General features: G+C 54.3%; 8 protein-coding genes across 8 annotated transcripts; 5 read left to right on the forward strand and 3 right to left on the reverse strand.

Moving 5' to 3' along the window:
• BDZ83DRAFT_644952 (uncharacterized protein) lies at positions 1 to 848 on the forward strand (the record flags this gene model as incomplete). Its single annotated transcript, XM_060509796.1, has 3 exons — positions 1 to 519; positions 566 to 667; positions 721 to 848. Coding segments are annotated over 3 exons (727 nt in total), but the record flags the coding sequence as incomplete, so codon positions are not given.
• Positions 849 to 2,347: 1,499 nt separating this feature from the next.
• On the forward strand, positions 2,348 to 5,382 carry BDZ83DRAFT_644954 (coatomer WD associated region-domain-containing protein). The gene is given in 6 exon segments (XM_060509797.1): positions 2,348 to 2,419; positions 2,437 to 3,156; positions 3,180 to 3,404; positions 3,443 to 3,743; positions 3,795 to 4,897; positions 4,950 to 5,382. The coding sequence occupies 6 exon segments, from the start codon at positions 2,417 to 2,419 to the stop codon at positions 5,190 to 5,192; spliced, it is 2,595 nt and encodes an 864-aa protein (XP_060357260.1). The 5' UTR covers positions 2,348 to 2,416; the 3' UTR covers positions 5,193 to 5,382.
• A 109-nt stretch (positions 5,383 to 5,491) lies between these two features.
• Positions 5,492 to 6,856, reverse strand: BDZ83DRAFT_234939 (uncharacterized protein). Its single transcript, XM_060501835.1, has 3 exons — positions 6,289 to 6,856; positions 6,049 to 6,184; positions 5,492 to 5,934 (listed from the first exon to the last, which is right to left on the reverse strand). Exons 1-3 carry the CDS (start codon positions 6,690 to 6,692, stop codon positions 5,806 to 5,808), a joined length of 669 nt encoding a protein of 222 aa, XP_060357261.1. The 5' UTR covers positions 6,693 to 6,856; the 3' UTR covers positions 5,492 to 5,805.
• A 748-nt stretch (positions 6,857 to 7,604) lies between these two features.
• BDZ83DRAFT_234988 (glutathionylspermidine synthase) lies at positions 7,605 to 9,492 on the reverse strand. The gene is made up of 2 exons (XM_060501836.1): positions 9,274 to 9,492; positions 7,605 to 9,141 (listed from the first exon to the last, which is right to left on the reverse strand). Exon 2 carries the CDS (start codon positions 9,127 to 9,129, stop codon positions 7,711 to 7,713), a length of 1,419 nt encoding a protein of 472 aa, XP_060357262.1. The 5' UTR covers positions 9,130 to 9,141; positions 9,274 to 9,492; the 3' UTR covers positions 7,605 to 7,710.
• Positions 9,493 to 9,547: 55 nt separating this feature from the next.
• Positions 9,548 to 9,894, forward strand: BDZ83DRAFT_644961 (uncharacterized protein). Its single transcript, XM_060509798.1, has one exon. It carries the CDS (start codon positions 9,597 to 9,599, stop codon positions 9,837 to 9,839), a length of 243 nt encoding a protein of 80 aa, XP_060357263.1. The 5' UTR covers positions 9,548 to 9,596; the 3' UTR covers positions 9,840 to 9,894.
• A 405-nt stretch (positions 9,895 to 10,299) lies between these two features.
• Positions 10,300 to 10,967, forward strand: BDZ83DRAFT_644963 (uncharacterized protein). Its single transcript, XM_060509799.1, has one exon. It carries the CDS (start codon positions 10,312 to 10,314, stop codon positions 10,687 to 10,689), a length of 378 nt encoding a protein of 125 aa, XP_060357264.1. The 5' UTR covers positions 10,300 to 10,311; the 3' UTR covers positions 10,690 to 10,967.
• A 47-nt stretch (positions 10,968 to 11,014) lies between these two features.
• Positions 11,015 to 11,215, forward strand: BDZ83DRAFT_644964 (uncharacterized protein; the record flags this gene model as incomplete). Its single annotated transcript, XM_060509800.1, has 1 exon — positions 11,015 to 11,215. One exon carries the CDS (start codon positions 11,015 to 11,017, stop codon positions 11,213 to 11,215), a length of 201 nt encoding a protein of 66 aa, XP_060357265.1.
• Positions 11,216 to 11,731: 516 nt separating this feature from the next.
• On the reverse strand, positions 11,732 to 12,907 carry BDZ83DRAFT_595355 (uncharacterized protein; the record flags this gene model as incomplete). Its single annotated transcript, XM_060506786.1, has 1 exon — positions 11,732 to 12,907. The coding sequence occupies one exon, from the start codon at positions 12,905 to 12,907 to the stop codon at positions 11,732 to 11,734; it is 1,176 nt and encodes a 391-aa protein (XP_060357266.1).
• Between the last annotated feature and the right edge of the window lie 7,589 nt (positions 12,908 to 20,496).

Genomic DNA, 20,496 nt, shown 5'->3' on the forward strand with positions numbered 1-20,496 from the left:
GTTACGCCTCGATGACTATAAGTGCCATTGCGCTGTCTGGCGTTTCCGACCATCACCTCGTTCATCGGCACTCACCTGCACTCATTGCTGCCGTCGAGACTTCTCTTACACTTTCAGTTCTCTGCTTCAGACGGACATGTCCCAGCTACCGGCCCAGCCATCGTGTAGGCCACCGGGTCACTTGTCAGACGAAGGATACCTTGCCTATCAACAACCCACTGCCGCAGGCTCGTCGAAGTCAGCTAAGGTCTCGTCAGAGTCTGCCCAACGTGGCTCTCAATATCTCCGCAATAGCCCAGCGGGCATGAATGCTCAGTCCGCCGTTACAGGTCTGCGACGATCGCCTGCATCACCTGACGCAATTGACATCGATCGCCTCCTGGCTCAGCTTCAAGACTCAACAACAGAGCCGTCCTCGAGGCATGCAAGAGAAGCCCAACTCAGCCCCGGCTCAGAACAGACCGGAAACAGATCTCTCGAAAATCGCATGCTGTCTGGCGTACAATCAGATTTGCCCATGTAGGCATAGCTACAAACGGTGTATAAAAGTACTAATCATAAATAGGCACAGCATTGCAGAACGATTAGAACGACTGAAGAAGGGTCTCTGCAGACTCGAAGAGGCCAAAGAATTCCAACGGAGTAAAGTTGGCGCCACGAACAACCAGTGAGCTACCTTGACTCCACTACAGGCATGTAGCACAATTCTTACGGTATTAGACTCGGGCGTATCAACGAGGATGTGAGAAAAATCAAGACGTCTATAGACTCGTTGATGCCGCCACTTCCATTCGCTGGGAACAGTTTTGGGGACGGAACCCAATGAAGGACGACAATCTCGGTCCGAAAGTCTTGAAAGGATGGCACTCTACCATCGCCAGTTGAACGCTAGACAACATGATAGATAGGAAGTCACCCTGGGTACTCGGTTCCTCCACAATGCCCTGCACATCAGCCGGTTCTGGCGCCTTCATCTCTTCGACTGCTCGACATCGCGGCATCTACCTATACGATGATGCGACTGCCTCATCTTACGACGGCCGTCGGTTGGCCAGGTCATGTCGCAGCGAACCCCTCAGGCCTGACGAGCGTCGCACTGCCTTCAATGCTTTCTGTCTGAACTTGACCAACACGGGTTGGGCTCGAAGTCGTTCTTACTGTGTACAAACCACCATAGTCAGCGTTAGGAGAATATGGCCACTGTCGAAGCCGATGATGAATATGTTCAAGTAGCACTTGATTGCACGCTGCCACTCGCACTGTCGTATATTATCCTGACCCCACATTTTTTGTTTGCAAACCAGTCGCTCAAGCCGTTACTAGAGGTCTGCGGAAGCCCATCACAGCAGTTTGCGGATTCTCAAACATTGGTAATGTTTGTGAGAGGGGAAGCGACATGTGCACAATACTGTGGTTGCTTGGGCTCACGCGAAGGTTGGGGGATCCAACCCAGATGACCTCTAAGTAGATCCTGCTACCGGGCCCTCGTATGAGATATCATGTCGAAAACGTGCCATAACTCCCGATCTACCATGGCCTCATCCCGGCCGCCCTCCATAGAATCCCAATAAGCAAACAAACTCGACGCACGCTATTTCTGTGCGTCAATCTCCGGCTTCCAGCTCTCTACTCCTCTCTCCCTCTCGAAACGGGTGTCGCAGCTTTGATCGTAGCGATGCTCGAGAATTGTGATTACAGAGACGGTCTGCCAGCCGGTCGCGACGGCCGTTGCTGCGACTTCGATTTCGAGCTTACTTACGCGTTGTTGTGCTGATCCAGGATCTGGTTTCGGCATAACTGACGTCGACATCTGTGGCTTTCAATAGGTTAGTGCCGAACGTGGTGCAGCAAACGGGGTATCATACTTGGCATTATGTTCTCCCAAAAGACCATGGTTCAAACTCGCCGAGAAAGACCCTCACATCTATTGAAGTGTGCATAGCGGCCACCGGAGCCATTGGAGTATGGGTCAGCAGTTTCGGTAGGTAGCTAAATGATAGCCTCTTCTCAATTGTCGAGGAGGCCAGCAAGACGTATCGTTTTGTCGATGTTTTCCACGAGCAGGAGTGTATATGGAAGACAACGGACTCATGACGATGAATGGAAGTCGAAAGATCTAGGCAGCTAGCCGGACTATTCACAACTTCAAGCTTTCGTTCCATCACGTCTTACACCATCGCTGAACTAGCACATCGGTGATAGCGGGCCGCTTTTGGGTGAAGCAGGAGCCTCAAGCACAGCCTGACCAAAGCAGCAAGGGGACGTTCTTATGATGGAGCCGTTGGACTCGTATGTATACTGAAGTTATCTCTAACCCTTGAATACTAGTCCACCCGCCTGTGGCTCTGACCGATTCTGGGTCATTGCCGCCCATCCCGAGATCAACTTGTTCGCTGCTGGCCACGATAACGGTGTCATGGTCTTCAAGCTGGAGAGAGAGAGAGACCGGCATCATCAGTATACCAGAACAACCTCTTCTACATCACCAAGGAGAAGCACGTCAGATCCTACGACTTCCAGAAGAGTACCGAAAGCCCGACTTTGCTCTCTCTCAAGAAGCTCGGAAGCCCTTGGACGCCTCCACGAACCCTGTCGTACAACCCGGCCGAACGCTCCGTCCTCGTCACCTCTCCCTCCGACAGCGGATCTTACGAACTGATCAACCTTCCTCGTGATGGATCTGGTGCCATTGAGCCTGCCGAGTCGAAGCGCGGCCAGGGCAACTCCGCCATCTTCGTCGCCCGCAACCGCTTCGCTGTGCTGAACACGTCTAGCCAGACAATTGACATCAAGGATCTTTCCAACAACACCACCCGTTCCTTCAAGCCTCCCGTCGGAACCAGCGACATCTACTTCGGTGGTACCGGCAACCTCCTCATCATTACGCCCACCGCTGTGCATCTTTACGACATTGGGCAGAAGAAGAGCGTCGCCGAGTTGGCTGTCAACGGCGTCAAGTACGTTGTGTGGTCGAATGACGGACTGTACGCGGCTCTTTTGAGCAAGCACAACGTCACCATCGTGACGAAGACCCTCGAGCAGGTCAGCACATTGCACGAGACTATCTGTATCAAGAGCGCAACCTGGGATGATGCTGGTGTTCTGCTGTACTCGACCCTCAACCACATCAAGTACACGCTTCTGAATGGGACAATGGTATCGTCCGTACCCTTGACCAGACTGTCTATCTGTTCCGCGTCAAGGGCCGTAACGTCTACTGCCTTGACAGAGCGGCCAAGCCCAAGGTTCTCCACGTCGATCCCACCGAATACCGATTCAAGCTGGCGCTCGTCAAGCGTAACTACGAGGAGATGCTCCACATCATCCAGAACTCCAGTCTTGTTGGTCAATCCATCATCTCCTATCTTCAAAAGAAGGGATACCCCGAAATTGCTCTGCAGTTCGTGCAGGACCCCGCGACCCGCTTTGAGTCTGGATCGAGTGCGGAAACCTGGACGTTGCCGTCGAGACTGCCAAGGAGCTGGACCGTCCTAAGCTTTGGCAGAGGCTGAGCGCTGAGGCTTTGGCTCACGGAAACCACCAGGTCGTTGAGATGGCTTACCCAAAGCTCAAGCAGTTCGACAAGCTTTCGTTCCTGTACTTGTCTACTGGTGATCACTCAAAGCTGGCACGTATGGCCAAGATTGCCGAGCACAGAGGTGACTTTACTGCACGTTTCCAGAACGCCCTCTACCTCGGCAAGGTTAAGGACAGGATCCAGATGTTCAAGGAAATTGACCTCTGTAAGTTGTTCCAACATAAGCATTAGTAAGATCTCGACTAACAAGATACAGACCCATTGGCATACATGACCGCCAAGTCTCACGGTTTGGAGGAGGAGTGCCAGGCTATTCTCGAGGCCACTGGTCTCACCGAGGACCAACTGGAGACACCTACGATTGAGGAGGCTCTGACTCCTCCTAGGCCTGTCGTCCCCACGTTCAAGGCAAACTGGCCTACCAAGGCTACTTCCCAGTCTGTCTTCGAGAAGGCCCTACTTGGCCAGGTTGAGGGACTATCTTTGGAGGATACCCCTGCAGCTGCCAATGGCTTCGACGATGACGTCGAGGAGGATGCCGCTGCGAAGAAGAACAGCAACCTCATTGACGTTGATGATGACGAGCATGCGGCAGGCTGGGATCTGGGTGACGATGTCGTTCCCGAGATTGAGGGCGACTTCGTGAACGTTGACAGTGCCGACGCTGGTGGCGCTGGAAGCAGCGAGGCCGATCTCTGGGCTCGTAACTCTCCTTTGCCTGTGGATCATGTTGCCGGTGGCTCATTTGAGTCAGCAATGCAACTCCTCAACAGACAAGTGGGAGCAGTCAACTTCGCGCCGCTGAAGCCCCGCTTCCTCGAAGTTTACCAGGCATCAAAAACGTATCTCCCGGCCTCTGCAAACCTTCCTCCGTTGATTAACTATGTTCGACGTACGATTGAGGAGATGGACCCTAGAAAGGTGTTGCCGATTGTGCCCAGGGATCTCGAGTTCCTGCCGACCAACGATCTGCAACAGGGGTACAACTCGATGAAGACGAACAAGCTCGAGGACGGTCTTCAGATCTTCAAGGGTATCCTCCACGCCACCTTTATCAACGCCGTTTCAAGCGAAGGCGAGGTCGCCGAGGCGAAGAAGCTCATCACATCCGCCAGCGAATATGCCGTGGCCATGGAGATCGAGCTTAGCCGTCGCAAGCTCGGCCCTACTGGCGAGCAGCTCAAGCGCAACCTTGAGTTGTCAGCCTATTTTACCATCCCCAAGATGGAGGTTCTTCATCGCCAGCTGGCCCTGCACAACGCGATGCAATTGGCGATAAGAAACAAGAACTACGGTTCAGCACTGAGCTTTGCCAACCGCATTATTGCCAATGGCGGCTCCAGCAAGCTGATCGAAAACGTGAGCATCAACATTCCATCCCTACGATTTACCAGACTGACACTCTTTACAGGCCAAGAAAGCCAAGGCTCAATGCAAGCGCAACCCCTCGGATACGATTGAGATTGAGTTTGACCAGTTTGCCGAGTTTGATATCTGCGCAGCCAGCCACTCACCTATTTACAGCGGCACTTCCTACGAGGAGTGCGCCTTTGACGGCTCCAAGTACCACAGCAAGTACAGGGGCACCGTTTGCAAGGTCTGCGGGGTGTGCGAGGTTGGCAAGCACGGCAGTGGCCTGAAGCTCTTTGCGTAGAGAGCTAGGTAGTATGATAGATGTCGCCGACCCATGATGGGGTGAAGACTGCATGATTTGGTGCAGTGACGCTCGGCCAATGGGGGAATTGGTCTTGGGAAAAGTTTACAGTAGACAGACTGGAGTTTCTGATGAACCCCCCGGGCTTCTGATTGTTAGCAATAGCTTTGTGGGAGACGAATATATGTCATCATTTGATCCATGACTCTCACGTGTCAGCGTAAGTGAGAGTTCGATGTCGGTGACAGTGCGTCGCTAGTCCTCGCCCGCCTGCGCCGTGCCAGGACGCGCCGTCCACTTGGATCAACAAGGTTGATGAACATACATTTCAGGCTTGTCTAGAACGCATACATGATGAGATCGTTGACGCCCGACCTGGTTTCCTGTATCCGAGCTTTCCTTCTTTCATGGTCTGTCTAATCGCATGAATATTAATACATCAAGAACACGCCCGCGTTTCCTCTGCAACCCACGTCTACACAATGGTCTCCAATTTCCTGGCGCATCCCAACGCATTCTCTATCACCATCTGGCTCATCTCCTTCTCGATGGTGCCGTCTTCGGCGGTGTCGGGGAAGAAGATGTGGCCCTCCTTCAGGATCCAGCCGCGGGCCTAGGCGAAGGAGATGACGTCGCCCTCGGAGTCGAGGAAGAGGAGGGATTTTGCGGGGCTAATGGGCAGGCTTGAGTATGCGCGCTCGCTGCTTGAGGCGATTTCGGAGCGGATTTGGAAGGTGAGGATCTTAAAGAAAGCGGGTGTTAGCATCCATCAAAAGTGTTTTCTGTTCTGCGCAGATTCCGTCTTGGGAGTATTGACTCCGGAAGAAATATGCAACGGGAGGAACCAAGTACATACCTCTGAGAAGACACCGTACTCCTTACTGGGCCCCTCGCGGCTCTTAAGGGCGTTCCACACGCGGTCGTAGCTGCCCTCCATCAACCACCTCTCGAGACGGATAGGGTAGCCCAGGTACTTGTCGCCCTCGACGGCGCTGCTATCGCCGCCGCTCTCGCGGTTAGCCAGGCTCTCGAGCTCCGAGTGGAACTCGGCGTAGCGGCCCTGGGTGAGGAGGAGGAGCAGGTAGAGGCCGGTCACCTTGTTGCGCTCGGGGACATTGGGCGGGAGGACGTTGGAGGAAAGCTCGTAAAAAGGCTGGAGCTGCTAGACGTAGCGGGTGAAGGCGTCTGGATTCTTTGCGCGGATGGAGGCGAGGGCGCCCAGCTCTTAGGTCTCGCGGGCGAGGGCGAGGAGCTGGGGGGGAAGTTTTGGGGTTCGAAAGGGTGAGGGTGTTGAGCTGGAGGTGGAGTTTTGCTTTGAAGAGGAGGGCGGAGGATTCGGTGTAAGGAGCGAGGAGCCCTTGGTCTTGAGCTGGGTAAGGACCTGTTGGAGGTTGCGGCCCGCCATTTTTGGTGGTTGTGATGTATGTGTGCTGCGGGGTGCATTGGGTTGGTAGTGGTCCGGTTGTCAGGGGACTGATGTCGGCAGTGGTCGTGGAACATCAGCAGATAGTTGTTGTTATTGGAGATCGACTGACAATTTTGCCTCGTTGTGATTTCGTGGAGAGGAAATGGAGAGACGTGGGTGTGTAGTGGTGTTGATCGTGTCAAAGGTTGGAGTGTCCAGATGCTAAGGCAAAGGTAGGTTCGACGCTTTGGGTGTTTGGCTCAGCAGGCTGAGAGGCTGACGAAAGGTGCCGTCAAGCTGGCCAAGTCCGTGCAGGGGTCCTGCCCGCTATGGCGCTAGCCATTCTAGGTTTAGGCAGCTATGGAGCTGCCTTGGAGCTGGTCATCGACGGAAGCGTCGATTGCTTTGCTGAGGTAATGCAGCTGGTCCACGTGATGCAGAGTCCGACGGTATCGCCGGCCCCGGTCCCTTGTTCCGCTTTAGATTTCCCCAATTGCCGGCACCCCGCCGTGCCGGGTTCCGGCAGCATCTGGGAGAGTCCTGCTTATCTTCCCGCACCTCCCATCCGGCAAGTCGGCATCGCGACGCGTATGGCATTCGGGCAGTTGGCGGAAGCTTATTTTCGACTGACGAGCTAGCGTACCTGGTCAAGATCTACTTGTGTCGACGAGGATGCAAGCGAAACCGAACTTATCTGTCTAGTCTCACCGAGGTCGGGCACCTTGGCTCGCATCACGCGTAAATAGCCTGATACGTGCTGCTCCTGAATGCTGAGTAGCGAGACGACTCTACCTCAAACTCGCCATCGTAAGGCATTCGCAGGGCTTGCGGGCTTAACCGACTCGACCTGTCTCGGTACTCGTGGCGATTGTTCTCTGAGATAACGGGCACACTTGCAGGCCAAGGTTCTCAACTTCTGATTGCGGCATGCTCATTCAAATTGATGTTAGTACTGTCATGCTGTGCCCTCATACTAGACTGCTGACCGTCAGGAGGTGATTCTCAAGGTCATTAGGAACTGTATTTTCTCAATTTCATTCCCGCTAAAGGAGACTTCCAAGTCCTTCCAAAGTAAAACACGCTCCCAGGACACTCGCCCCTAGAGTAAACCCGCTATGAAATTACAATCTTCTTGATATAGCTCATCATCTCATTCTCCTCCTTATCAAACGAATCAAAGAAAGGCTCAACCCGCAACAACTTCTCAATCTCCTCTTGGTCGGGAATCTTCTGTCTCATGTAGTTGACGGGTCCATCCTCAATCGAGTGCGGAATGAACACGGACGCGTTGGTCGTGATGGGCGTGCCATCCTCCCGGATCCCCATGCCCACCGGATCGCCATCGACGAACCACATACCCAGCACGGGATACCACGAGCTGCCCTTAGCATCCTTGAATTCGGGCAACACAGCGAGCTCCTGCACAATGTACCCTTCCGCGCCGTAGTCTCCCGTCGACGCGTCCTGGAGGATCTCGCCGTCCTTCTTGAGTACCACGTCGGCGCCCTCGCGCGCAAAGATGGGCTTGCGCGCAAAGCTCGTCATGGAGGCCGGCGTCTCGTTGTCAAAGTATGTGGGGAGCAGCCACTTGCCCCGCGGATCGTCCTTAAACATGTCCCAGAGAACGGCAAAGACGGCCTTGTTGCTCCAGAGAAGCTTGTACGGCGGCTCGATCCAAACCGTTCCCCCCATGTAGTTCCCTTCCTCGTCGCGCTTGCCAATGTTCTCCATGTCCTCGAAACACCCCTCGCCAAACTGCTGGTCGACCATGTACTCCCACGGGTACAGCTTGAAGATGACGTCGATATGCTCCCCCTGCGCATCGTAGAACCGCCCGTCCTTTTTGGATTTCGCAATCTCCTCCATCGTCAGCGCTTTTGTTGTCCACCCAGCCTGTTGACACGTCTCCATCAGGAGCATGGTATTCATCGCATCCTCACCCGTGGCCTCTCCCTCGCCGACAGCGAAATGCACCGTTGGCTTGTGGCCAAGCTCCTTCTCGACGAGCGTCATGTTGCGCTTCCAGCCCTCGATGAGCTTCTCCGTGATGGTGTTGAACTGGTCGTTGCCGTGACCCGTCTGCTCCATCCACAGCCACTGAATCGACGCCGCCTCGAGCAGCGACGTCGGCGTGTCGGCGTTGAACTCGTAGAATTTCGGCACGCGCAGCCGGGGGTCGGGGTGCTCGAGGCCGCCGAAGCAGATGTCGAAGCGGCCGTAGATGCTGCCCCAGGCCGGTTCGCGGTCCCAAGAGGCCTTTATTTGTTTCAAGGCGAAGGCGGGGACCGCCATTTTCTTGGTGATGATGTCTGGATGCTCTACGAGGTAGTCTGCTGCTTCACAGCACATTGCGAACACGTCTCTGGCGGCTTCTTCGATGAGGTTCATCTCTTGTTCGGTGAAGGAGTAGTAACGGTCGTCTGGCCAGTACGGCTCCGAGGCGCCAGAGGCCACGAGGTCCGCGAAGACGAGGCCTTGGCTTTGGACCAGGCGGGTGGCGTTTGGCCTCTTTTGTACTGGGACACGGCGCATTTTTGTTATTCTCTTGGTTCAAGACGAGGTCAGAAAGGAGATTTTGGAATATGGACGTTGTAAAACCAGGCAGAGTGTATGAGGGAACTCGAAGGACAGACACGACGGTCCTAGGCCACTGCCCCCAACGGCAATCTCACATACTTATTCACCAGCAGGTCTGCTCTTGGGCAGTCGCCAGGCCTACTCAAAGTTCGGATGAGGCGGGGATCACCCCTAACCTCCAACACCCTGAATCCTGATACGGACACTTTTCTGATTGTCCCGATCCTACGGGTACTTACTTTGAGTTGGGGTTTGATGGGTGGATGGGAAATGTCCCCAGTTAAGTTTGCCGCTAGAAGAAGTCTAATTCAAACGAGGCTTTTCAGAAACTTTGATATCTCCTCAGGATCCTATTATGATCTGCTCCCTCTCTCTTTCTTTCTGCCCCCAAAGACACGTTGCCGTTTAACCGTATTACAGGGATGGTTGCAACTCACGGACACTGCGCGCTGATCTCTAGCCTTTTCTGTCTATATCCACCCTGCGAGGGTGCTGGCAGTCGATTACCTGGAATTCCCTGCTGTCTGGCATACCCAAAATCTGTAGGAAACAGAGGTACTGCAGCACTATTGGTTAACTACATAGATTTGCAAGCTCTTATTGGCTCTACCTCGCCCTTGGCGAAAGTGCTGTCCATCCGCACCCGATGGGAGAGCGGGGCGTAGAAATTTGAAGTTGGGGCGGTAGGCGCTAATTGGGTAGGGAAAGTGGGTTGCTGCCCGGATAGCAAGACTCAGATAGAAATCTTGCCGTTCAAAGTTCTTGAACTAAATAATTAAGTCAGATGACGGTAAGATACAGTCGGGGAATCATGGAAATCTCGAGTCTGCCTGCGGCATGGCCGAGTTCCTCGCGCCGCAACTTACCTGTGTCGGTAATTAGAAGGCCTCATCATATCATCCATCTCTGGCGTCTAGTCGAGTGACATAAATAGGAGGCTTTCATCCTACAATGGAAAGGCCCGCTCCTCCTCATCATCAAGCACTCGACTCTTTTAACAACGATATTTCTGATCACAAACCATCTTCTAAAACATCTTCACTAAAATATTTTTACTTCTAAATCCTCTTCAAGTCTAAAACTTTGCTTCAACCCCTTTCCACCACAAAAACCAACATTAAAAAAAAAACATCCACAATGAAGACCCAACACATCACCCTCCCCACCATACAAATCGCGGCCGCTGCCTTCTTCGCTGCCTCAGCCGAAGCGAAGGTTTACTGCGCCGACACCGCGGGCAAAGTCGTCGCCCAAGCTAGCTGCGACGGCAACCAGCCCGCAAAGACGTTTTTCCTTGCCGAGCACGAGGGCGACGACCTCCAGCTCGGGGACTTCATTGCCGAAGATAAAGTCGACGCGTCGCACTCCGTCGCTCGCGGCCTCGAAACCCTCGAGACCGAGGCCGAGCAGGTTAGCGGCGGGTTCGGGCGTAGGTCGCCGCAGAGGCAGTGTGATCCATCTCTTGGACACTGCGTTGTTAGTGGTGTTGGCAAGGGTGGTAACAATGGTGGTTGATCTAATGGTTCTTAGAGTATCAGTCTTATGGTTTTTGGTAATCTCTGGGAAGACTTTGAATAGGCTATGGTGGCTCTACTAGGTCTGTGACAGAACCTGGGATACCCTCGCTTAGTTGAAACTCACCACACACGGTCATTACTCAGTTAACCGCACAGTCGGGCCAGGATTGCTCTACAAGGGATAGATGCCACTCGTTTATATAGATCTACTGCAGGTCCAGCATATCACTCTAGGGAATACAACCATCCTTATCCCCATCCATTATGCAACTGCTGACCATACTGAAGATTTGTCAACAAGCTTTAGTGATTGGGACCTGTTGATGTTGATGAACCTTAATGGTCGCGAACATACAAGAACTGCGTTCGAGAACCTCTGCAGTGCGGTGACGCCCAAGCTCGAAGTGAAGACAATATTCCGCCCTGAGCTTGGGGGACTTTCTCTCATCGGCATAAGTTTGGCATTAGTTAGTGAAGCGAGGGGAACTCTGTTGAGGATTACCATGCCCATAAATATTCCATAAAAACAGATGGATCGTTAGGAAGTTGAGCGAGAGGCTCGTATAGCTGAAAAGGGTATATTTCGCACTTATTAGGGTCCAATGTAATACACGAGAAGGTTATCCAGGGTTCGGTCTGTGTACATAAGTAACAACATCAGGAACATGGAATCAAGGAGATGGGTTGATGTTATTTTTCAAAGATTGTTAAGGCCGTAATATATTGCTTGATCGTTTCACCCCTTTCCTGTGGGAAGCTTAAAAGATGGGTATCTCCAGGGCTGGTATCCTAGAAATGTTGTGCCTAACAGCCAGTAAATGCTGGTAACGCCTGAAAGCTGGTTTGATACGGAGTACCAACATAAGATGTGACACCTATCCTACACTACTGGCGTTTTGCTTCAACATAACGAGCCGGAAAGTTACACAAAGTACCTTTGAAGTAGTAAATTACCCAAAAACCATATGTCCCAGCCAACACCCGGATGTTGCAGACAAAGGAAAGTAAGCAAAACAGATGAAAACAAACGAATACGAAAATCATGTACGCTTGATAGAGTTTGCCATGAATGTGATTCTCTCAAGTTCCTCCTGGAGTGCCTGGTGGTGTTGATCGATAACACTAGACATGCGTCCCTTGGTGGAAGGGAAAGATATCGAACAGATGGTTGCATCGGGACAAGATGGTGTAGACGGCAACGATTTATGCCTGGCCGCCGAAGGGTGCCAGTGGCGCAACCTCTTGATAAGAGGATCAATGTGTTCGCGAACGTGCGTCAGGACCAGGTGCGCGGCAACGAGTCGCTGCACCTCATTGTCCAGAAAGTAACTTCCGACGAACGAGGTGATGGCTATGCGCCCGAAGAGCGAAAACTGTGATTGGTCCATATCTTGGGACGAACCGTCGTCACCAAGGATCGCCGCGTACCAGCCGAGGGCCTTGTGTACGGCCAGGTACACCAAAACAAGCACTTCTTGTCGCATGAAGCAGCGGCAGTCGAGGAGATTGATGAGCCTGCGGAGGATCTCCCGGTTGTGCGATATGACGGTGCCCATCTCGCGGGGGGTGTCGTCGAGTAGGCGCTCAAGATGGGACGTGCACGCAGGGTCCTTGACGGCGGTGAGGCAACCTTGCGCGAGCACATGAAAGTCGGAGACAATTTCCAGGACCTCCATGGTGCAGTCATGAATTTTGCTGTGACGAGAGAGACCGTCGTCTGAGTACGTGCTAGAGCTGCTGCGGGCCGAGTCGACTGTGCCGGAACGTCTCAGTGGTGCGTCCATGAATTGCTGCATTTTGTGATCCACAGGTTGGTAGGAAAGGGAGGTTATGTCATATTCCTGTGTCATTGGGGTCGGCATCGCCGCAGATGAGTTTTTCGTCGAAGCGGCGGACAAGTCGTTCAGAGTTATTGGGACCCCAAAGTCCGCAGTCGCGTCAAAGCAGAGGTCCTGGTCCGATAGGTTGTCAGAAACCGAGGTGCTTTCCAACAGCCACATCATCTCATCCTCGAGGTTGGTGTGGTGTTCCGAAGGCTGCTCTGACATACGGCGTTCTTCTTGTTGCTGCTGTTGTGAGATCTGAGAAACGGTAGAGGCGTTGGACATGGCCAGCGCCGGGTCGTCCCTCATCACAAGGGATATCGTCGCCTGGGTATCTGACGACGAGCTTGGCGAGGCGAGAACGCGAGGGCGCTCACCGGTCCGCATTGACATGCTGTAAGCACACGCAAGGCCCTTTGTCTCCCAGCGTTGACATTTTGGGCGCTGTTTTCCGCAACGAATCTTTTGAGAGCTGCAGGCGTTGCAGGACTTGCGGACCTTCCTTCTCTTGCGGTTGAAAACAAGAGAGATATCCTCTCTGGGTGTTTCCGTCGACATTGCCTTGTTCAGCAGTTTGAAAATGAAGATCCGGTCTTCTTGAATCAGGGTTGCACGCTAAGCTGAATGGTTGCCACCCAAATTGAAAAGTCTTGGCCGGCAGTTCTTGGATATATAAAGACGTTCAAGACGAGAAAGTAAGTTGTGAACCGCAGATGCTTCATGCCTCTTCAGCAGACAAGAATGGGTGTGTATAAAGAGCTTAGATATGGAGAGACAGAGCTAAAGAAGCAGAGAACGCGAGTTCATCGTCACTGCGCATTGAGCGTCTTGCTGAAGTTGGCGAGCATAAGGAGCTTAAGTAGAGTATCTCCTTAATCTTGCATCGCGATGGAAGCCTTCGTCTCGAGCCAAGTCCTTGCTCGGATGGAAAGTTAGTTAGACGTAAGTTTGCGAGACGTCGGAAGCCAGCGGGGCGATAGCCATTATCATACAACTTCACCGAAGTTAGTGATATCTTATTAGATAACCCAGCGCTGTGGACGATCGAGAAGACTGGGATTAAAATCGGCTCTGACAGATGCCCAAGGTCTTGCGAGCTTAATCCTGTTGCCTTCCCAAGCAAAGCATCACAACGCCTTTCTCACAGACCCACTTGTGAGAATATCTGCCAACCCTCAAGAAGCATTCTCGTGCCTACAAGCACCCCGAAAGACCCGAAAGGTGTTGTGGGTGTGAATAAGACTGGGCTGAATCCTCGATTAGGCAAGTCGTGACAATGGGGACGGCCCCGCCGTGTCTTTCTCCTCCTAAGTGGATTCCCGGTGTTTCGTCTTGCCGAACCTGATTGTCCGAGTGTTCCGCTGCAGTGGGGCCAATCGGAGCCACAACTTCGCGTCTGCAGGGTCAAATGAATCAGTGAAGAGAGAGGGGTTGGGAGGAATACCTACCCATTCCTCTTTTAGAGTTTTCAGCTGCTTAACCTTGTCCCCAACGCCGCGACAGCGGTGCCGCCCACAAGCGATCTCGCTCGAATGTGTGGAGGAAGTGTCCAGCAAGCTTTGCCCTATTTCTGAGTTCGGCGAGCAGGTTTCAGATCATGTAATGACCCAGTCAGAGGCCTCATCGCGGATCCCAGCAAGGCACAAGGTAAGCCCCCACACACCCTGTCCCTTAATAGGGTTATGGCGAGTGCGGGTAAAGTTAAAAGAAACGTACCATGTCTGGTTAAGTACAATTGTACGCATAGAAGTGGAAGGTACAGCGGACTCGGATGCTTCAACAGACGGAATCGCGTAGAGGGGAACCTTGTTACGACCCAACACAGCTTATGTGCCCCACCACGCGCTATGCCCTGTCCAGTCCAGAGACTTGTAACGCGAGGTATTGCCTAAGGTACCTCAGCTACGCCATCTGAACCGCCTGGTTCCCTTCCTGTCACCCCGGCTTCTCTCGCTTTCTACATAGCCGCCCAAGAACAGCCAGAAACGGCTACCTCTATACATTACATAAACCGCGGTCGCTAATCTCTTCCTGCGGGTGATCATTCGAAGTTTCCCGTTCTACAGACTCCCAACAGGGCCACGCGCCCACTTGTCTCCTGGTCGCCAGCCCGACAGTAGTATACGTCTGCAGGATCTGGTACCTCTGACCGTGGTGAAATCGCTTGATTTGACGTGGTCGCTTCCCTCGAGGAGCCCGGCCTTCACGGCGTGTACCGATGCTCTTGTCTATGCCGGACTCGTCCACGAACACCAACTGCTCGGAGCGGTACTGCGAGATCTGGTGCATGTATTCGTCTCGTGGGTCTAGCTTACGCTCTTGAGCGACATTCTATGTGGCTTTCTGGGATCACTTATCCCTCCTCGAGGCCCTGCTAATGCTTAAGCGCGATACGTCGGCTTCGTAGTATTTTTTGGAAGGAAGGCAGCTGTCTGATTCAGAGTCAGACATGAGTCAACAGCAAGGTTCCAACGCAAGTCGCTCAGCATAGGAGGCGCAATCGACTTGGGGCGGCCGGGAGTATTTGTCGGAGTCTCTGCGGTTCCAAAGGCAGTTTCGAGCGGATCCGGCGTACCGTTCGTGGATGACATCCCTCCAAATCGGCTATGCTGTCATCAGTGGCGGTCGTCTCAACCAGCAACTGAATGTAGTCGATGTTTCGAAGAAGATCACGCGAAGAATAAGCAAGGTGAGGCGCCATGATGGGAAAGCCCGTTGCTGACTCTGCTGACCTTCACTGGACTTGTGATGCCAAGTTGGGATATGTATCCATTTTGGACACGGAAGCCATGACTAAACGGAGAGGCCACGGTGTTCATTCGTTCCTGGCGTAAGTCATTTCTGGAGTAATCAGTTTATGTTCGCTGCCGGTACACTGTACGAGATCGCAAGTATCCGCACTGCCAAGAAGAGTCCGTGCGCTTGGAAAATCAAAAGAGTTCAATCCAACAGGACATGCTTTTTGCACAGCTGTATTAGAACGATCTGTATCTGTATCCCAGAAAGACGGAAACCAAATTCGACTTCTACTGTAGTATTGATCAGAGGATTGGGGAATTTTCGATATTTGATTGTGTGAAGAATCATTCGACGTTGTTGGGTTGAGCGCTGTCGAGAAGCTCCGAAACGCGCTACGTGGCACTAGCACGATCTACCGCGTGGCGTCTCTGCGCACGTCCCGACGCGATGGATCTCGAGCTAGATTCGACGTCCATCACCGTTGCGAGGGAGGCGGTGGCAGCGAGCGACGAGGACCTGCCATCACGAAGGGTGCGAAAGCCATCCGCGAAAGCCCAACTGAACCAGACTCATCAAGAGATAATCGACAATGCGACCGACGGAGCGACGGAGGTTGCTGGTGGTGGCCGGCGGACGACGACCAAGCGAGCCACAACCCTGGCCAAGGAACGCGCGAAACCCATAGAGGATGACGACAAAGGGCTGCTCCTGACGATGGGCAAGCAGGTCAAAGAGCTACACACAGCGGTCAAGATCATGTTCGATGCGTGGAAGAAGTCGGAAGCACGGAATAAAAACGTTGAGGCAGAGCTTCGCGTGGTCACTTCGGAGCTGCAAACAGTCAAGAGCGAGCTACAGGCCGTCAAAGGAGAGCTGCAAGCGATGAAAGAACGCGTGGAGGACGAAAGCGCCAAGACGAACGAAAACCTCGAAGCACTCGCAACAGTTGCTGCGACGCGGAACAGCCCAAGTGTGTCCTACGCGGACGTCGCGCGAAGCGGCTTAGGTGGGCAAGGTCGCGACTCGCGGGTAGCCACGGCGGGCAACGCGACGCTGCCGAGCCGCAGCGACCCCTTCTGTACGATCGATACATCAAGAGTTGAAGAAGGCAGCGACAAGCTCAACCCAGGCCGGATCCGGGCTGCGGTGGAAAAGGAGATGCGCGCGTTGGACGGACAGGGTAGCTGGCGGTGTCTGGCCGTCACGGTAGACCCAAGGAACGCGGATAGGATCCGGATCATTTGTCGCGACGATGCGGAGCATAGGTATGTCAAGCAGATCGCGGAGAAGAGCTTCGGCCGTGGAGCACGCGTGCTACGAGACGAACTCTATCCCGTGAAGATCGACAACGTGAAGCGAATTGAGGTACTGGATGAGAAGGGCAATGTCAGGGCTGAAGCGGCGGAGGCACTTAGCCGAGAAAACGAGACCACGGTTGCCAAGATTTCTTGGCTTAGCAAGAAAGAGATACCCAAGGCGTATGGGTCCATGGTCGTGTTCGTGACCAAGGCCGGTGATGCGCGTAGACTGATCTCCGAGGGCTTCTTCCACGTTGGAGGAGAGTCCGGCACGACGATGGCGTTTGAACGGCGGCCGCGCCCCCAGCAGTGCTACAACTGCCAGCAGATCACGAAGCACAAGGCGTACCAGTGCGTAAACCCCCGGGTGTGTGGACGATGCGCCAAGGTAGGCCACCACCACTCTGAATGCCGTGAGACGATCGTGACATGTGTGCCCTGTGGCGGACCGCACGAGTCGTTCAGCAAGAACTGTCCGAAGCTGTATCCGCGTTCCCATGAGTAGGAAGGTCCAGATCCTTCAGCTCAACGTGAGGAAACAGGCTGCAGTGCACGAAAGTCTGATGAATGATGAGGCGTTGCGCGACTTCACGGCCATAGCGGTGCAGGAGCCATGGGCGCGGAGGATAGAAGGTAAGGTCATTACGGTTCCGATGGGCAATAGCAGGTGGACGAGGATGGTACCAACGGAGTGGAGGGACGAAGGAAGATGGGGAATCAGGAGTTTGCTTTGGGTGAACAGAGACGTAGAGACAGAGCAGCTGCCGATAGCGTCCTCGGATATCACTGCGGCCATCGTCCGGCTTCCGGATCGAAGACTGATAGTGGCGTCGGTGTACGTGCCGGTGCAGAGGCCGGAGATGCTGCGGCAGGCGTGCGACCTGCTGAGACAAGCTATCACGAATGTCCGAGGAGGAACAGGGGAGAGGGTGGACGTGGTTCTGGTAGGAGACTTCAACTGCCACGACTACCTGTGGGGAGGTGACGATGTGTCGGAGGGCCGGCAGGGCGAGGCGGACCCGATCATCGATCTAATGAGCGAGTACTCGCTCCGCAGCCTCCTTCCGCGTGGCACGAAGACGTGGGAGAAGAACGATGCGGCAACGACGATCGACCTATCCCTCGCGTCCGAAGAGCTAGCAAGAACGGTGGTACGATGCGGCCTGCACGAGACGGACCACGGGTCGGACCACCGGGCGATCGAGACGACCTTCGACATCGCCGCGCCTGAGATGGAAAGCCGGCCACGGCTCCTCCTCAAGAACGCCCCATGGAAGCAAATCAATGAGAGAGTAGAAGCAAACCTAGGGCGAATGCCAACAGGAGGTACGGTGCAGCAACAGACGGATCGACTGATGTCTGTGGTGTGCGAGGCAGTAGAGGCACTGACACCTACGGCCAAGCCATCACCGTATGCAAAGAGATGGTGGACGGCTGACCTCACCCAGCTCCGGCAGATCCATACCCACTGGAGAAACCGGGCGAGAGCGGAGAGAAGGGCAGGTAACAGTCAACCTGAACTGGAGCAACGCGCACGCTCGGCAGCCAAGCAATATCACGATGCCATCCGACAACAGAAGAAGAGCCATTGGGAGGACTTTCTGGCCGACGACGCCAATATCTGGAAGGCCGCGAAGTATCTCGACGCCAGTAAAGGGGCATCTTTCGACAAGATACCTCAACTTAAAAGGGCGGATGGTTCCCAAACGGGAGACGCCGCAGAACAGGCCGAAGAGCTGCTCTCCACATTTTTCCCTCCTCTCCCCAGCATGATCGAGGAGGAGGGGGATCGGCCACAACGATCGCCGGTACCCTTCCCTAACCTCACACTGGGAGAAGTAGAGAGACAGCTCTTTGCGGCAAAGTCGTGGAAAGCACCCGGAGAGGACGGTCTGCCGGTGGCAGTGTGGAAGCACACGTGGCCAGTGGTGAAGGAGAGGGTGCTTACACTCTTCCAGACCTCACTGGATGAAGGGGTGTTGCCGAGGCAGTGGCGACACGCAAAGATCATCCCGCTGAAGAAGCCAAACAAAAGCGACTACGGTATAGCGAAGGCCTGGCGACCGATCTCGCTTCTCTCGACGCTCGGAAAAGTGCTGGAGTCGGTCCTGGCAGAACGTATCTCGCACGCTGTCGAGACGTTCGGCCTCCTTCCCACGAGCCACTTTGGCGCTCGCAAGCAGAGGTCGGCAGAGCAGGCGCTGGTACTGCTGCAGGAGTACATCTACAGAGCGTGGAGAAAGAGAAAGGTGGTCAGTCTGGTCAGCTTCGATGTCAAGGGAGCATACAATGGTGTGTACAAAGAGAGACTACTTCAAAGACTCAGAGCGCGGGGGATCCCGGACAAGCTGGTGAGATGGGTGGACGCCTTCTGCTCCCATAGAACGGCAAGCATCCTGGTTAACGGTCACGAGTCCGAGGCTCGTCCGCTACCACAAGCCGGACTGCCTCAGGGTTCGCCGCTTTCGCCCGTGCTCTTCCTCTTCTTCAACGCCGATCTCGTACAGCACCAAATCGACGAGAACGGGGGCGCGCTGGCCTTCGTCGATGACTACACGGCGTGGGTCACAGGCCGATCGCGCGAAGCAAACCGTCAGGGCATCCAAGATATTATCGATCGAGCACTCGCGTGGGAACGACGAAGCGGGGCGACGTTCGAGACGGACAAGACGGCCATCATCCACTTCACGCGCAACTGGAGGCTGCCGGCGGACTCAACCAGCTTCGTCATCAAAGGTGACACTGTCCGAGCAAAGGACCACGTCAAAGTATTGGGAGTGATGATGGACACGAAACTCCGTTTCGAAAAGCACATCGCAGACGCGACGACAAAAGGGCTGGAGGCCGTGCTGGGGCTCAAACGGCTCAAAGGCCTGTCTCCGGCGACGGCCAGACAGCTTTTCGTGGCGGCCGTAGCACCGACGATGGACTACGCGTCGAACGTCTGGAGGTACAGGTGTCGAGCAGCGCAGATGAGGGTGATCAACCGAGTGCAGAGGATTGGCGCCCAAGCGATCGTGGGAACCTTCAACACGGTGGCCACGGCGGTCGCTGAAGCGGAGGCAAGCATACAATCGGCGCAAGAGAGGTACGACAGAAAATCAACGACATTCTGGGTACGGCTGCGAAGCCTTCCCAAGACCCATCCGCTTCGACGTCTGCGGGCGGTGGCCTTTAGACGGTTTCCGTCACCCTTCCAGTTGATGGCGGAGGCCTATCGCGACCTACCCCTTGACAAGCTGGAGACTATCGAAGGGTATTCCGATCGCTCCTTGGGAACGTCGTATTGATACAGTAGTCGACGACGACACGGTCAAGGCCTCTGAGGCAATCCGGTCTGGATGGGCAGTGAGGATAGCGACAGGGAGCTCAGCAAGGAACGAGGTTGTGGGCTTTGGAACGGCGACGACGCTGCCCGCATCTTTCAGAGGGGGCGGTGGGCGTCGTGACGGCCTCGCGTACGTTCGGTCAGAGAACGGAGCAGAACCCGTATGTAGCAGAGCTAGCGGCACTGGCAGAAGCGGTCAAGTCTCTCCCAGAGAGACTCGAGTACCGGGCCATCCACGTCTTCACCCGCAACAAAGCGGCAGTGTTGGTGATGCACAACCCGCGGCAGCAGTCAGGCCAACAAGAGATCCGACAACTATATGCCAGCGTGCAAGCTCTGCAGAGACGAGGCAACAGAGTCACTCTCTTCTGGCTTCCATCATCGATAGAGTCAGACCTGGCGCAAGCGGCCAAAGCAGCAGCAAAGGAAAGTACCCAAGTAAACAAGACACCACAAAAACGGCCGGCCAGAGCCTACTCGACGGCACTTAGGATCGCTTTACAGAGCGTGCGACAGAAGCACGGAGCCTTGCCCGACAACGTAGGAGCATATTCGAAGAAGATCGACATAGCCTGCCGGGAAACCACACACGCAAGCTGTATGACGGACTGGCCTGG

Source organism: Colletotrichum acutatum, assembly GCF_030867785.1.
Source record: "Colletotrichum acutatum strain CBS 112980 chromosome Unknown BDZ83scaffold_286, whole genome shotgun sequence".
Lineage (NCBI taxonomy): Eukaryota > Fungi > Ascomycota > Sordariomycetes > Glomerellales > Glomerellaceae > Colletotrichum > Colletotrichum acutatum.